The 17,970-nt window shown below is 47.3% G+C and overlaps 1 protein-coding gene across 12 annotated transcripts in view; it reads right to left on the reverse strand.

Moving 5' to 3' along the window:
• The window catches only part of numb (NUMB endocytic adaptor protein), a 289,476-nt gene that overhangs the window by 26,772 nt on the left and 244,734 nt on the right, over window positions 1-17,970 (reverse strand). For 6 of the 12 annotated variants that reach the window (XM_038781913.1, XM_038781896.1, XM_038781904.1 and 3 more), the window contains one exon: window positions 3,673-3,960. In XM_038781913.1, coding sequence (XP_038637841.1) covers window positions 3,673-3,960 — 288 coding nt within the window. Of the gene's footprint in view, window positions 1-3,660; window positions 3,961-17,970 lie in introns of all 12 variants that reach the window. The other 6 variants (XM_038781860.1, XM_038781824.1, XM_038781869.1 and 3 more) reach the window with 1 other exon arrangement.

Consider the following 17,970-nt stretch of genomic DNA (forward strand, 5'->3'; position numbering starts at 1 on the left):
TCACCCCCCTCCCCCCCCCCCCCAGGCTAGGACCCCTCCTAGCCGCGATGTACCCTCCATCGTACTCCCGTAAGTCAGCTGGTTCACGCTGACCCGGCTGCTCCTGCCACACTCCGACTCCCCCCGGCTCGGGGGGGGGCCTCCCCCCCCTTGCCACTCCTCCCTGGCCCCGCTCCAGCGCGGGAAAGGTCGCCATTGCTGGCCACGCCCCGCACTCCTCCCCTCCCCCCTCCTCTGCCCCACGCGCGGGAAAACAGAGGAAAGCCCGCGCTTTCGCCCTGCCACACCCCACCCCGCCATCTTCAGCTCCACCCCCGTCCCCGTCCATGCCTGTGAAAGAACCCCCCCTAGGGGCCCATATCCCCGATCTGCTCTCCCCCCCCGTCCCACCTCCCCAACTTAACATTATAAATAACAGATAAATAACAAATAACGATGTACTTAACAGTCGCCCTCTACCAAACAGCATAAATAACCATAAATAACCATGAATAACCACAATAACAATAACTAAGGGAAGTTGGCAAAGGGGGAAAAAACATCAGAAGAAAAACCACAGCAAGAGTTCAAAATCCAAACAGAGAATTCAGCTGAAAGTACCCGAGCGGCTACGGCCGCCAAGTATCCCCTGGGTCTAATTCGAGTCCAGTTTCTCTTCCTGTACAAAGGCCCACGCCTCCTCTGGGGACTCAAAATAGTGGTGTTGGTTCCTGTAGGTGACCCACAAGCGCGCTGGCTGCAGCATTCCGAACCTGATCCGTTTTGCATGTAGCACCGCCTTCGTCCGGTTGTACCGGGCCCGCCGCTTTGCCACCTCCGCACTCCAGTCCTGGTAGACCCTCACCGTCGAATTCTCCCACTTGCTGCTCCTTTCCCTCTTGGCCCACTCCAGCACTCTCTCACGGTCGCTGAGTCGCTGGAACCGCACCAGCACCAGCCTCGGGGGCTCATTTGCTCTTGGCCTCCTAGCCATGACCCTGTAGGCCTCTTCCAGCTCCAGGGGCGAGGGGACGGCCCCTGCCCCCATCAGGGAGCTCAGCATTTCTGCTACATATCCCGGGAGGTCTGACCCCTCCAGGCCTTCTGCCAGGCCCAGGATCCTCAGGTTCTTCCGCCTCATTCGGGTATCCAGCTCCTCAAAACGGCTCTGCCATTTCAGGTGGAGTGCCTCGTGCACCTCTACCTTTCCCACGAGGACCGTGGCCTCCTCCTCCCTCACAGTCATCTCCTGTTGCAGCTCCCGAATCGACGCCTCTTGGGTCGCCTGGGCTCCCATCAGCCTGGTGGTCGTCGCATTCATTGACTCCAAGAGCTCCATTTTCAGCTCCGTAAAGAAGCGCAGGAGAGCGGCCTGCTGCTCCTCCGCCCATTTCCTCCATTCCTCGGGTGCGCCACCGGCCGCCATTTTGGTCTTCTTCCCCCGCTTTTTTTTTGGGAGCTGCTGTTGCTTTCTTTACCACCCCACTCCGGGTACCGACCATAAAGTTGGTCTGGTTCTCTTCAGGGAGCCTTCCCCCACCGGGATTTGTCCTTACAGCGCCGTTGGGGCCCTCCAATCGGCCCGAAAACACCTTTGTAGCAGGAGCAGCCAAACGTGCGACTTAGCTGGTCATAGCCGCAACCGGAAGTCCGGAACATGACTTTCATGAATCCTAATCAACTGTTGCTTGAAAGATTCCCACATGTCCGATGTTAATTTACCACCCGCCACACTAAATCCAAATTCTTCAATTTCTGTCTCAGATAGAATTTACAGTGCAGAAGGAGGCCATTCAGCCCATCGAGTCTGCACTGGCTCTTGGAAGAGCACCCGACCCTATCCCCATAACCCTGTAACCCCATCCAACACTAAGGGCAATTTTGGACACTAAGGGCAATTTATCATGGCCAATCCACCTAACCTGCACATCTTTGGACTGTGGGAGGAAACCAGAGCACCCGGAGGAAACCCACGCACACACGGGGAGGATGTGCAGACTCCGCACAGACCGTGACCCAAGCCGGAATTGAACCTGGGACCCTGGAGCTGTGAAGCGATTGTGCTATCCACAATGCTACCGTGCTGCCCCTAATGTTATCATAATTTGCCTTTCCTCAGTTTAGCACTTAACCCGAGAGTTACCCTAATCCCTATCCAAAAGTACCCTAAAATTTACGGAATTAAAGGTCACATTTTAGAAGTGTCTTTAAAATAGAACCAATTTACGGTTTGATCGTAAGTCAGGTCAGAGAGATACATTCTTTGTTATATCGATAGCACATTCTTTGGTATATGGGTAGAACTTGATTAAACGGATGATAAAGGTAACAAAATTCAACTATTCCCTAAAGTAATGGCATAAACATACTTCCACACTCTTCCTACATCATTGATCTGCACATGGTGATGTATCAAGATACTGTTCCACACATGACCTTGTGTTTAGAGGCAAATGATGCAGACCTAGTCATCCCCTGATATATGTCGATTTTGATGGTCTCAACAGCTGATGTGCTATGACAAGCAGGCGACACAGTGGTTAGCACAGTTGCCTCACAGCACCAGGGTTCGATTCTGACCCCGGGTGACTGTATGGAGTTTGCACTTTCTCGCGTGTCTGAATGGATTTATTCCATTCCATTCCATTCCGGGTGCTCCGGTTTCCTCCCACAGTCCAAAGATGTGCAGGTTAGGTGGACTGGCTCTGCTAAATTGGCCTCAGGTGAGGTTATGGGGATAGTGTGGGGTTTGGGCCTAGGTAGGGTGCTCTTTCAGAGGGTCAGTGCAGACGTGATGGGCTGAATTGCCTCCTTTTTCACTGTAGGGATTCTAGGAAGTCTCAATACCCTGGGCTATAGAAAAGAACAATCACCCAGACTTTCCATAGCTAAAGAAAGATCCCTATTTTTCTAACATATAATCTGAATTACATATAAAGAACAATAACCAATTGTGTGTGATACTGAAAAGCTGAAAGTGCTTTGGAACCATACTCCAGAAGGTAGCAGCACCCAGCTGTCACAGAGATCAAATATAAAAGCAAAGTTATACACCACGGAGTAACATGCCATCAAGCAATTTAACCCAAGAAAAGATCTCACAATTTCCCTTTTCCTACATATTAACTTCTAAAGGAAGAAAATGAGAATTTGGTATCAAAAAAGAAACAAAAAAGAGCAGGAGTAACCAACTGAATGAAAATGTATCTGGGAACCCAGAGACTCGTTTTTCCTGTGGCCTTAAATGCCTCACTCAGACATTTTGGTTTAGATTAATGAAAAGACATTAGTTACAGTTCAGTACAGGAGAAGTTTAGCCTTTGCAAGCAAACATTAGAATACATATTTAGAAAACGCAAGTTTTCAAACTTGTTAGTAATCCAACTCAGACTTTCATTGAGAAAGCATTTAATGAATAATTGTTCTCCCCAATATCAATTAACTAATACCCCAATAGAAACTCTCAGGGCCAGGCGGCACAGTGGCAGAGTGGTTAGCACTGCTGCCTCACGGCGCCGAGGACCTGGGTTCGATCCCGGCCCTGGGTCACTGTCCGTGTAGAATTTGCACATTCTCCCCGTGTCGGAGTAGCTCTCACCCTCACAACCCAAAGACCTGCAGGCTAAGTGCCCTGGCCACTTAAATAAATTGCCCCTTAATTTAAAAAAAAAAGCAACTCACAGGGCCTCATACCAGTGTTTTTAATTTGGAAATCTGTCTTCCGTTGCACGGTTGAAGGCAATTCATTTATTCGAAGGGACATTTGCCTTTTGAATGGAGATGTTGTCTGGCTCAGTGCTGGGAATCCTCGGAAAGATCCTTGCCTGGCAAGTTGCTCCACAGGTGCATGCCTTCTCGGTATGGCATGTATGTTGCTAGATTCCTTGTTTTCTGTAATGGTTGTTGGGGCAGATGGTGAAACTGATGGAGCTGCAGGTAATGGAGCAGGCGTGGTTACGACAACATTTCTCTCTACTTCACCTGTAAGCAGAACATCATACTCTTAACAAACTCTGAACAAAGTTTGGACTTAAAAACTTTACCAAAGTCAAACAGGTTTCCAAACACCTGACTAATTTCTTCACAAGGTATGCCATTTTAAAGAAAACACAGCTTTTGAGGAATTTTAACCTAGAAAACAAGTTTGTCACTGCTCTGTTAAACAAAACCATTCAGCACATTAACAATTAATAGATTATCACTGAGAAAGCGTTACTGCTGTTATTCCAACCACTTAATCAAACAGAATGTACAGCTCAGTCCATCAATTGCAAAATGAGTCCACCTTAGCCAATACAGAGCTTACTACTTATTTATGGAGTTGAAATGAGGCATAATCTTCAATTTAAAGCTCAAAACTGAATTTACTCCATACAATTCTTGAAATGTATTTTATTTCCCTGCAACAAAATGGCAAAACTCTCAAGTTTTTTTTCCATATCTTTTGTTTGTATGTTAAATCAAAAACTTGAAAACTTCATCCTACATCTGTGACTTAGTCATCCAACAAATTCCATCCTGGTCTAAGAAAATCCATATGAGTAATTACTATATCTTTGTAACAGATAGTTTCAAGACGATAGATACAAAGGTGCTACACATTACTACTGGAGTACTAGAATGCCTTGCACACTTCTAATCCTCATTATTTTACCATATTATGGACAACACCAACATAAGAAATGTGATTGACTATGAATAAACCTGTAATTTCTCATGGCCCAGCATAACCATCACTCTACCATTACCATCAAACCAGGGAATCAACCCTGGTTCAATGAAGAGTGCAGGAAGGCATGCCTGGAGCATCACTTCAAATATAAATAAAAATGAGGCATTCAATTGGTGAAGCTACAACATAGGACTACTTGCATGCCAAACAGCATAAGAAGCAAGCAATGGAGAGCGCTGAGCAATCCCACGGCCAACAGGTCAGATCTGAGCTCTGCACCCTGACACATTCTGTCGCAAATGGTGATGGACAATCAAACCACCAACTGGACAAGGAGGCTCCACAAATATCTCCATCCACAATGGTGGGGGAACCCAGCACACCAACGCAAAAGATAAAGCTTAAGAATTTGAAACTATTTTCAGTCATAACGGTTCAGCGGAGAATCTATCTCTGCCTCCTCCTGAGGTCTCAAGCGTCACTGATGCCAGATTTCCAGCAATTCAGTTCACTCCAGATGATATCAAGAAATGACTGAAGGCACTGGATACTGCGAAGGCTATGGGACCTGACAACATTCCGGTGATAAAACTAAAGACTTGCGCTCCAGAACGTGCTGTGTCTCTAGCCAAACAGCTAGAACACTGGCCTCTACCCGACAATGTGGAAAATTGTCCCCTCCCCAAAAAGAACAAATCCAACCGGGTCAATTAACACCCCATCAGTCTACTCTCGATCATCAGAAAAGTGATGAAAGGGGTTGTAAACAGTACTTTCAAGCAACACCTACTCAGCAATAACCTGCTTACTGATGCTCTGTTTGCGTTCCGCTAGGGTCACAGATCTTGACCTCATTACAGTCGTGGCCCAAATATGGGAAAAGAGATGAACTGAAGAGGTGAGGCGAGAATGACTGCCTTTGATGCCAAGGCAGCATTTGACCGAGTGTAGCATCAAGGAGCCTTGGCAAAATTGTAATCAGTGGTAATCAAAGGGAAAATTCCCCACTGGTTCGAGTCATGCCCAGCAAAGGTTTGGTTGGATGTCAATTGTCTCAGCCCCAGGACATCACTGCACGAGTTCCTAAGGGTCGTGTCCTAAGCCCAACCATCTTCAACTGCTTCATCAATGCCTTTCCTTTCATCACAAAGTCAGAAGTGGGGACATTTGCTGATGACTGCACAATGTTCAGCATAATTTGTGACTCCTCAGATACTGAACAGTCAGTGTCCATGCACAGCAAGACCCGGACAATATTCAGGTTTGAGCTGATCAGAGGTAAGTAACGTTCTTGTCTCTCAAATGCAGCGTTATGACCATCTCCAACAGAAGAGAATCTAACCATGTCCCCAATACATTCAATGACCTTACCATTGCTGAATCCCCCACTATTAGCATCCGGTAGTTTACCATTGACCAGAAACTGAACTGGACCAGCCATATAAATACTGTGGATTTAAGTGCAGCACAGAGGCTGGGAATTCTACGACAAATAACTCTCTGCCTGACTCCCCAAAGCCAGTCTATCACCTACAAGGCACAAGTCAGGAGTGTGATAGAATACTCTCCACTTGCCTGGATGAGTGCAGATCCAACAATACTCAAGAAACTTGACATCACCCAGAACAAGGCAATCCACTTGATTGGCACCCCACCCACAAAAATTCACCCCCTCCACCACCTTTGCACAGTGTGTACCATCTACAAGATGCATTGCAGCAACTCATCAAAACTCTTTAGACAGCACCTTCCAAACCCTTGACCTCTACCAGGATGACATGCTGCCTCCCTGGTGCCAGGGTCAAGGATGTCATTGTACGGCTGTATGGCAATCTGAAAGGGGAGGGTGACCAACCAGACGTCGTGGTTCACATTGGTACAAATGACACAGGTAGAAAGAGGGATGAGGTCAATCAGCAGGAATTTAGGTAGCTGGGTAGCAGATTGAAAAGCAGGACCTGAAAGAGTGTAATCTTTGGATTGCTCCCTGTGCCCCATGCTTAGTGAGGATAGGCATAAGAGGATAGAGCAAATGAATGCGTGACTGAATAAATGGTGCAGGAGGGAGGTCTTCAGTTTCCTGGATCACTGGGTCCTTTTTTGGGCAAGGTGGGACCCATACAAGTTGCACCTGGACCTGAATGAGACCAACATCCTTGCGGCGAGGTTTCCTAGTGCTGTTGGGGGAGATTTCAAACTAATTTGGCAGGGAGATGGGTTACAGAGTGGAGGTACAGTGGGGGGGGGGGCTAAAATGCACAGCCAAATATAGAAGATAACCCATGTCAGTCTGAAAGGCAGAACAAAAGTAGACATGTTAAGGCACAAGGGAATATGGAAAGCCTGGATGGCATTTATTTTAATGTGTCTTATGGGTCAGGCAGATGAACTGAGGGAGTATGATATTATTGCTAATATAGAGAAATGGTCGAGGGAGGGGCAAGACTGGCAGCTCAATATTCTTGGCTCTAGAGTCATCAGGCGAGACTGGGTGGTTGTGTAAAAGAGATCGTATCGTAATCTTGATCAAGGAGTGGGAGTCAATTACTACAGTGAGATAGGGTGATATCACAGCAGGGTCCTCAATTGAGGCCATATGTGTGGAACTTAAAAACAAAAAGGGGGCAATCATGTGTCAGGGTTTTTCAAACTGCAGGTCGCGACCTGCGGGTGGGTGTTGGGAGGGTCTGCGATCGGTCGCAGTACTCTCGATCGTGGTTGAAGCATCGACATGTACATGTTCCTCTAGAGGATAAAGGGTGGGACCAAAAAGTCCAAAGAACCCTGGATGTCATGGGATGTGCAGGTTTTGAGAAGGAAAAAGCATTGATTGATTTGATTTATTGTCACATGTACCGAAGTACAGTGAAAAGTATTTTTCTGTGGCCGAGGGAATGTACACAGTACGTACATAGTTGACAAAAAGAATAATCAACACAGTGTGTACCATCTACAAGATGCATTGCAGCAACTCATCAAAACTCTTTAGACAGCACCTTCCAAACCCTTGATGTCCCATGTCAAAGTCCTGCATGGGAGACTGACCAAGAAGTTAAGAGCCCAAAGAATCCAGGACAATTTGCAAACTGGCTTTGTGGCAGGAGGCAGAGAATGATGGTCAAAGGTTGTTTGTGTGACTGGAAGCCTGTGTCTAGTGATGTGCCACTGTGTCCCTTGCTCTTTGGAGCGTACATTGATGATTTAGACACGAGTGCATGGAATGTGATATGGAAGTTCACAGGTGACACGAAAATTGGTGGTGTGGTAAATAACGAAGAGGAAAGACTTAAATTACAGGACCTTATAAACGGGCTGGTCAGATGGGCAGAACACTGCCAAATGGGAGTCAACCCTGAAAAGTGTGAGGTGACGCATTTTAGGAGGACTAACAAGGCAAGGGAATACTCATGAATGGGAGGACACTAGGAAGTACAAAGGACCAGAGAGACCTAGGGGTGCATGTCCAAGATCTTTGAAGTCAGTTGGACAGGTAGATAAGGAGGTTAGGAAGGCATATGGGATTCTTGCCTTTATTACACAAGGCATATAATTTAAGAACAGGGAGGTTATGATGGAGCTGTATTAAACATTCAACTAGAGTAGTGTATGAAATTCTGGTCACCACACTATCGGAAGGACGTGATTGCACAAGAGAGGGTCCAGAGGAGATTCACCAGGCTGTTGCCTGGGCTGCTGCATTTCAGCTATGAAGAGAGGCATTGATCATGAGCAATCCACCTAACCTGCACATCTTTGGACTTGCAGCAGAGGAAGAAAGGCCAGAAAAAGCTCTCACCATGAAAGACAGCTCTGGGGTTAAAAGTTGCCGGGCTGAGAAAGGACCTGAAGTAAACCCTCAGGTGAAGAATCACTTTAAATGAGTCTGTAATAAAGTTTCAATAGTACTTTAAGTTAGATGTGCTGTAACAATACGAGTCTTGCCATGTCATCCTTTCAGCTATGAACTGAAAGCCTGAATTTCTTTTTAAAGAAATCGGTTTCTACGGGAATCGGAACAGGAGGAAGAAAGATGTTGAAGTGTCTGCATCCAGAATCACGTTGATTCTGTTTTCTAGCACTGCTTTGCAATTTGTCACACAAAAGCTCAAATTAGTCACACCAATTGAGAACTGTTTGACTTACATTGCTAATCTGAAGAAGAAATTAACATTCCTATGATGTACACATGATGGTTCAGTCTAATGAGCAATGACAACAAATGCCTAATTACTTTGCAATTTAACTTGTGATGGAAGAGTCAGTCCTGAGGGAAGGGCTGTAGATGTCATATGCATGGACTTTAGTAAGGCGTTTGATAAGGTTTCCCATGGCAGGTTGATGGAAAAAGTGAAGTTGTATGGGGTTCAGGGTGTACTAGCTAGATGGATAAAGAACTGGCTGGGTAACAGGAGACAGAGTGTAGTGGTGGAACGGAGTGTCTCAAAATGGAGAAGGGTGACTCGTGGTGTTCCACAGGGATCCGTGCTCGGACCACTGTTGTTTGTGATCTACATAAATGACCTGGAGGAAGGTATAGGTGGTCTGATTAGCAAGTTTGCAGATGATACAAAGATTGGTGGAGTTGCAGATAGCGAGGAGGACTGTCAGAGAATACAATGAAATATAGATAGATTGGAGAGTTGGGCAGAGAAATGGCAGATGGAGTTCAATCCAGGCAAATGCGAGGTGATGCATTTTGGAAGATCAAATTCAAGAGCGGACTATATGGTCAATGGAAGGGTCCTGGGGAAAATTGATGTACAGAGAGATCTGGGAGTTCAGGTCCATTGTACCCTGAAGGTGGCAACGCAGGTTGATAGAGTGGTCAAGAAGGCATACAGCATGCTTGCCTTCATCGGACGGGGTATTGAGTACAAGAGTAGGCAGGTCATGTTACAGTTGTATAGGACTTTGGTTCGGCCACATTTGGAATACTGCGTGCAGTTCTGGTCGCCACATTACCAGAAGGATGTGGATGCCTTGGAGAGGGTGCAGAGGAGATTCACCAGGATGTTGCCTGGTACGGAGGGTGCTAGCTATGAAGAAAGGTTGAGTAGATTAGGATTGTTTTCGTTGAGGGGGGACCTGATTGAGGTATACAAAATTATGAGAGGTATGGACAGGGGTGGATAGCAACAAGCTTTGTCCAAGAGTGGGGGTGTCAGTTACAAGGGGTCACGATTTCAAGGTGAGAGGGGGAAAGTTTAAGGGAGATGTGCGTGGAAAGTTTTTTTACGCAGAGGGTGGTGGGTGCCTGGAACGCTTTACCAGCGGAGGTGGTAGAGGCGGGCACGATAGCATCATTTAAGAGGCATCTAGACAGGTATATGAACGGGCAGCAACAGAGGGAAGTAGACCTTGGAAAATAGGAGACAGGTTTAGATAAAGGATCTGGATCGGCCCAGGCTGGGAGGGCCGAAGGGCCTGTTCCTGTGCTGTAATTTTCTTTGTTCTTTGTTCCTGTTTATTTCCTTTGTTCTCATTTCTTTTATTATGTTGGTCTGAGGACCCATAATCGAAATATGCCTTTAAGCAGAAAAAGTGCTTGCCAGAACAGTGTGTTTTTCTGTTTTGTATTTTGGAGAGGATAAACCAGACTCGTCAGCACCGAGTGAATATTAGGAGTCGATAATGGAGGAAGTAGATTCAACTGGCTAACTGGCAACCGGTGGGTTGGCCAGGGACAGTGTTCCGCCTGATACCGATTGGCTGAGAGTGATGCTTTCTGAGAGAACTGGGCGAAGCCTCTAGACCCTCAAAGGAAGAGGAGCTGGGTATTCTCCCTCTCTCTGCTGCCGGTTGCCTACCATCTCCGTGAAGGTCATTACAAACTGAAGGAAAAGAAAGTAGCCTAACCTTGAGAAACTTAACTGGAAGACATACATCTGAATCAAAGATCCGTTATATTTTTATTTTATGAATAATTTCTTTACCTTTCAACCACCCTTTATCCTCTTGTGTTGTTTGTCTCTGGGTGTATAGAATGGAGCGAGTTAGATCGGGGGGTGGGATTTGAATTAGATAATGGATAGCAAGTTGTATTTTTTCACCTATTTAATTATAATTGCTATTAATAATACATGGTTCCTTGTGTTTAAATATTACAAACCTGATGACTACAGTCAATTTAAATCAACAGAAGTCACTGGTATTAATATAGAATCTAATTTCATCTATGTTGCGACTCTGGGTCAAGTGGGACTGGAATTGGTCGTGTACTGGTCCTGGGTGTCTCAACAGTATCTTTTTAGAACTTTACTAAATCGACAACTGATTCACTGAGGTACAATACTTGGAAAAATTCTGAGGATGGTGGTGGTGTGGCACAGAATGCAGTTGGGTGCCGGTTTGAATCTTGTACTATTCTGCTATCGAATTTGTGTGCACTGAGTGAGAGACCAGTTAAGAATGCAGCCTGGCAATTCAGATGTAGAACTCAGAACCGGCAAGGAAAGGAAATAAAAATTCCAATCAAATGTCTGGCAATATATACTCATTAAAAATGTGCTGGACTAGTTTATATGTGTTTTTTCTTTAGAGTGCAACAAATTCAGCATGTTTGAGTGGATACATTCAGTGAAGAGGAGAAATTTAGATGGAAAGCGGACTATAATGTGGTTGAAGAGTAGAGGCACATTAAGCACGTTGCATATAGTTGCCAGCTCTGGTAATAGTTTAGAAATGCTAACATAGCAAGACGTCCCTTATAGAACACTGTATAAATAAAGTACAGTATCAAAAGAGAAAAAAAAATTTCAGTTTACTGCAGTATACTATTTAGAAAACAGTGCTGATTGTTTAATTCATGAAGTGAAACGCTTACTTCATGTCTAATACTCTTCAAAATACACGAAGAATGAGCTACAAAAATGAACTATTTCAAAATGTATGTTTGTGATACATGTCAAGACCAATTAGGATTGAGCTAGAAAGACAAAACCTTCAGATATTTTCCACTTTGCTGAATATGGCATTCAGTAATCCAATTAACTGTCGCAGTTAGTATATCATAGACTTCAGAGCTTTTTACATTGATTTTAAGTCATAGAGGTCTATAGCACAGAAAAGGCCCTTTGGCCCATCACATCAGTGCCAGTCAAAAACAACTACCTAACCATTATAATCCCATTTTGAAAATGAAAAAATGAAAACCGCTTTATTGTCACGAGTAGGCTTCAATGAAGTTACTGTGAAAAGCCCCTAGTCGCCACATTCCGGCGCCTGTCCGGGGAGGCTGGTACGGGAATTTCCAGCACTTGGCGCTGTATGTCTTGGCATCGGAAGTGCACATCTAAATACTTCTCAATTGTTATGAGGGTCTCCTGCCTCGCCCACCCTTTCAGGCCGTGGTTCCAGATTCCCGCCAGGGTGAAAATGTTTTTCCCCTCTAAACCTCCTGCCCCTTATAGTAAATCTATACTCCCTGGTCATTAATCCCTCCACCAAGGGGGAATGTTTCTTCCTGTCTGTTCTATCTATGCCCTTCATAATTTTATACATCTCAATCATGTTCCCCCCTCAGTCTCCTCTGCTCCTCGGAAAACAACCCCAGTCTATCCAATCACTCTTCAAAGCTAACACTCTCCAGCCCAGGCAACATCCTGGTAAATCTACTCTGCACCCTTTCCAATGCTATCATATCCCTCCTATAATTAGCACTGCATCTTCACAGCGCCAGGAACCCGGGTTTGATTCCCGGCTTGGGTCACTATCTGTGCAGAGTCTGCACTTTCTCCCTGTGTCGGTGTGTGTTTCATCCAGGTACTCCGATTTTCTCCCACAAGTCCCGAAAGACGTGCTTGTTAGGTGAATTGGACATTCTGAATTCTCACTCAGTGTACCCGGAGTGTGGTGACTCGGGGATTTTCACAATAATTTCACTGCAGTGTTAATGTAAGCCTACTTGTGACACTAATAAAGATTATTAATGTGGATTCCAGAACTGCACACAATACTCTATCTGTAGCCTAACCAACGCTTCATCCAGTTCCAACATTACCTCCTTGCTCTTAAACTCTATGCCTCGGCTAATAAAGGCAAGTATACCCTATGCCTTAACCACTGTATCTCCTCGTCCTGCTATCTTAAGGGGCCAGTGCACATGCACACCAAGGTCCCCCTGATCGTCGGTGCTTTCCAGGGTCCTGCCGTTTATCATGTATTCCCTTGCCTTGTTTGTCCTGTTCAAGTGCATCACCTCACGTTTATCCAAATTGAATTCCATTTGCCACTGATCAGCCCATCTGACCATCCTGTCTAGATCCTGCTGTAATTAAGGCAATCCTCCTTACTATTTACCACCCCATCAATTTTCGTATCACCCAGGAACTTATAGATCAATCCTCCTACATTCTTGTCTAAATCATTTATATAAGCCACAGACAACAAGGGCCCCAACACAGAACCTTGCGGAATCCCACTTGACACAGGCTTCCAGTCAGAAAAACGCCCCTTGACCATCACCCTCTGCTTCCTGTCACTCAGCCAATTTTGGATCCAATTTTTTGAAAGAAGACAAAGGCAGGCCAGCAGCACGGTTCAATTCCTGTACCAGCCTCCCCGAACAGGCGCCGGAATGTGGTGACTAGGGGCTTTTCACAGTAACGTCATTTGAAGCCTACTTGTGACAATAAGCGATTTTCTTTTCATTTCATTTCATTTCATTCCTTGAATCCCATGGCATACCTTCACTATCAGTCTCCCATGTGGGACATTATCAAAAGCCTTGAAGTCCAAATGCATTGCCCTCATCTACACACATGGTCACCTTTTCGAAAAATGTAATCAACTTGGTCAGACATTACCTTCCCTTACAAAACCATGCTGACTGTTCTTGATTAATTCTTGCCTCTCCAAATGCAGATTAATTATAACTCTCAGAATTGCTTTCAATAGTTTCCCCACCACTGAAGTTACACTGACTGACCTGTAGTTTCCCCTCCTCCCTTCTTGAATAATGGTAGCAAATTGTCTCTCCTCCAGTCCTCCGGTACCTCTCCTGTGGCCAGAGAGGAATTGAAAATTATCAGCTATTTATTATTACCCCTATTTCCTCCCTTGCCTCACTCAGCAGCCTGTGATACATTTTATTTGGCCCTGGAGATGTCTCTACTTTGAAGCCTGCCAGACCACTCAGAACCTCCTCTCTGTTTATGTTAATTTCTTTAATTTTATCACAGTCCTTCGCCTTTATTTCTTTACCCACACCAGCCTTTCATTAGTGAACACCGACACATGTCCTCCGGCTCCACACACAAATTACCACTGTAGTCCTTAATGGGCGCTACTCATTCCTTAGTTATCCTTTTACACAATGTACTTGTAAAATAACTTCGCATTTCCTTCACTTTATCTGCCAGTATACTTTCATGTCCCCTTTTGCTCTCCTAATTTCCTTTTTAAGTTTCCTCCTGCATATTCTATATGCCCTTCTGCTTCTGCTTTTGCTCCTTCTCCAATGCTGTATATCCCTCGATATCCAGGGTTCACTGGATTTGTTGGTCCCATCCTTTTTCTTGATTGGGACATGTTGGCCCGATACTCTCCCTATTTCCTTCTTGAATGCTGTCACAGATTCACCTAAAAGTGTCTGCTCGCAGTCCACTCTGGCCAAATCATATCTGATCTTATTACGATAAAAGCAAATTACTGCAAATGCTGAAATCTGAAACAAAAACAGAAAATGCTGGACAATCTTACACCTCCCGTTGCCTCAGGAAGGCAGACAGCATTATCAGAGTCCCCCTCCCACCCAGGCATTGCCTTCTTCCAGACCCTTCCATCAGACAGAAGTCTGAAGACACGCACATCCAGACATAGGAACAGCTTCTTCCCCACAGCTACAAGACTCCTCAATGACTCCGCCTCGGACTGATTTGTTCCCTGTAAGAACATATTCATGACGCCCTATGCTGTTCTTGCTCATGATGTGGAGATGCCAACGTTGGACTGGGGTGAGCACAGTAAGAAGTCTTACAACACCAGGTTAAAGTCCAACAGGTTTGATTCAAACACGAGCTTTCGGAGCGCGGCTCCTTCCTCAGGAGCAGCGCTCCGAAAGCTCGTGTTTGAATCAAACCTGTTGGACTTTAACCTGGTGTTGTAAGACTTCTTACTGTTCTTGCTCATGTATTTGCTTTGTTTGGAACCTTGTTCCGCACTGTAACCAATCACTGTTTGTTTTTTTTGTTTTTTTTAAATATAATTTTTTTGGGAATTTTTTACAGAAAATATAAAACATAACGACAAACAATGAAATGCAACAAAATAACCCATAATAACCGTACCACCCCCAGACCGTATCGACGCATGTATCCCATCCCCCACCCCCCCAACCCCAATGAACAACAAAAGAACTTCAAAATAAATTTAAATTAAATAAACAAACATAGTCATCGTCCGCCCCCCCCACCTTTTCCCTCCCCCTTCCCCCCCTCCCCCCCACCTTTTCCCTCCCCCTTCCCCCCACCTTTTCCCTCCCCCTTCCCCCCCTCCCCGGGTTGCTGCTGCTACTGTCCCTGTACCCTATCGTTGAGCCAGAAAGTCGAGAAAAGGTTGCCACCGCCTAAAGAACCCTTGTACCGACCCTCTCAGGGCGAATTTGACCTTCTCTAGCGTAATGAAACCCGCCATGTCATTGATCCAGGTCTCCACGCTTGGGGGCCTCGCATCCTTCCATTGTAGCAAGATCCTTCGCCGGGCTACTAGGGACGCAAAGGCCAGCACACCGGCCTATTTCGCCTCCTGCACTCCCGGCTCCACCCCAACCCCAAAAATCGCGAGTCCCCATCCTGGCTTGACCCTGGATCCCACCACCGTCGACACTGTCCTCGCCACCCCTTCCAGAACTCCTCCAGCGCCGGGCATGCCCAGAACATATGGGCATGGTTCGCTGGACTCCCCAAGCACCTGACACACCTGTCTTCACCCCCAAAGAACCTACTCATCCTTGTCCCAGTCATGTGGGCCCGGTGCAGCACCTTGAATTGGATGAGGCTAAGCCGCGCACACGAGGAGGAAGAATTAACCCTCTCCAGGGCATCAGCCCATGTCCCGTCTTCGATCTGTTCCCCCAGTTCCCCCTCCCACTTAGCTTTCAGCTCCTCTACTGACGCCTCCTCCGCCTCCTGCATAACCTTGTAGATATCAGATATCTTCCCCTCTCCGACCCAGACCCCGAAAGCACCCTGTCACTCACCCCCCTCGCGGGAAGCGAAGGGAATCCCTCCACCTGCCGCCTAGCAAATGCCTTTACCTGCAGATACCTGAACATGTTCCCCGGGGGGAGCCCAAATTTCTCCTCCAACTCCCCCAGGCTCGCAAACCTCCCATCAATAAACAGGTCCCTCAGCTGTCTGATGCCCGCTTTGTACCAACCCTGAAATCCCCCATCAATGTTCCCGGGGACGAACCTATGGTTCCCCCTCAACGGAGCCTCCATCGAGCCCCCCACTTCTCCCCTATGTCGCCTCCACTGCCCCCAAATCTTGAGGGTAGCCGCCACCACCGGACTCGTGGTATACCTCGTAGGAGGGAGCGGCCACGGCGCCGTTACCAGGGCCCCCAGGCTTGTATCTCCACAGGACGCCCTCTCCATCCGTTTCCATGCTGCCCCCTCCCCCTCCATTACCCACTTGCGCACCATCGACACATTGGCTGCCCAATAATACCCCGAGAGATTGGGTAACGCCAGCCCCCCCCCCATCCCTACCCCGCTCCAAGAAGACCCTCTTCACCCTCGGGGTCCCATGCGCCCAAACAAAGCTCATGATGCTGCTCGTAACCCTTCTAAAAAAGGCCCTAGGGATAAAGATGGGCAAACACTGAAAAAGGAACAAGAACCTCGGGAGAACCGTCATTTTGACGGACTGCACTCTACCCGCCAACGATAGCGGCACCATGTCCCACCTTTTAAATTCCTCTTCCATCTGCTCCACCAGCCTGGTAAAATTAAGCTTATGGACAGTCCCCCAACTCCTGGCCACCTGCACCCCCAGGTATCTGAAACTCTTCACTGCCCTCTAAAATGGGAGTCTCCCAATTCCCTCCTCCTGATCACCCGGGTGTACTACAAATATCTCACTCTTGCCTAAATTTAACTTATAGCCCGAGAAGCCCCCAAATTCCGCTAACAGCTCCATCACCCCCGGCATTCCCCCTTCTGGATCCGCCACATACAACAGCAGGTCGTCCGCATACAGCGATACACGATGTTCCTCCCCACCCCGCACCAGACCCCTCCATCTCCCTGACTCCCTCAACGCCATAGCCAAAGGTTCAATCGCCAGTGCAAAGAGCAAGGGGGACAGGGGGCACCCCTGCCTGGTCCCACGGTAGAGCCTAAAGTACTCCGATCTCCTTCCATTTGTAACTACACTCGCCATCGGAGCCGCGTAGAGCAGCCTCACCCATTTGATGAATCCCTCCCCGAATCCGAACCGCTCCAGCACCTCCCACAGGTACCCCCACTCAACTCTATCAAACGCTTTCTCCGCATCCAGCGCCACCACTATCTCCGCCTCCCCCTCCACTGCCGGCATCATAATAACATTTAGCAGTCTCCGCACATTCGTGTTGAGCTGCCGTCCCTTGACAAATCCTGTCTGATCCTCGTGTATCACCCCTGGCACACAGTCCTCTATCCTGGTGGCCAGGATCTTCGCCAGCAACTTAGCGTCAACATTGAGGAGCGAGATAGGCCTGTATGATCCACACTGCAAGGGGTCCTTATCCCGCTTTAGGATCAGAGAGATCAGTGCCCGCGACATCGTCGGGGGCAAAGCCCCCCCCTCCCATGCCTCATTGAAAGCTCGCACCAACAGGGGGCCCACCAGATCCGCATACTTTTTATAAAATTCCACCGGGAACCCGTCCGGCCCCGGCGCCTTACCTGACTGCATTTGTCCAATCCCCCTGACTAGCTCCTCCAACTCTATCGGCGCCCCCAGCCCCTCTACCAGCTCCTCTTGAACCCTTGGGAACCGTTGGCTGTTCATGAAGCTCTCCATCCCCCCTCTCCCCATCGGAGGTTCTGACCGGTACAGTTCCTCGTAGAAGTCCCTAAAGACCCCATTTACTTCTGTCCCCTTCTGCACTACATTCCCACCCCTATCCGTCACTCCACCAATTTCCCTAGCCGCATCTCGCCTGCGGAGCTGATGCGCCAACATCCTGCTCGCCTTCTCCCCATACTCATATACCGTGCCCTGCGACCTCCTCCACTGTGTCTCCGCCTTTCTGGTGGTCAACAAGTCAAATTTGGCCTGCAAACTGCGCCGTTCCCCCAGCAACCCCTCCTCCGGTGCCTCCGCGTATCTCCT

Source organism: Scyliorhinus canicula, chromosome 2 (assembly GCF_902713615.1).
Source record: "Scyliorhinus canicula chromosome 2, sScyCan1.1, whole genome shotgun sequence".
Taxonomy (NCBI): Eukaryota; Metazoa; Chordata; class Chondrichthyes; order Carcharhiniformes; family Scyliorhinidae; genus Scyliorhinus; species Scyliorhinus canicula.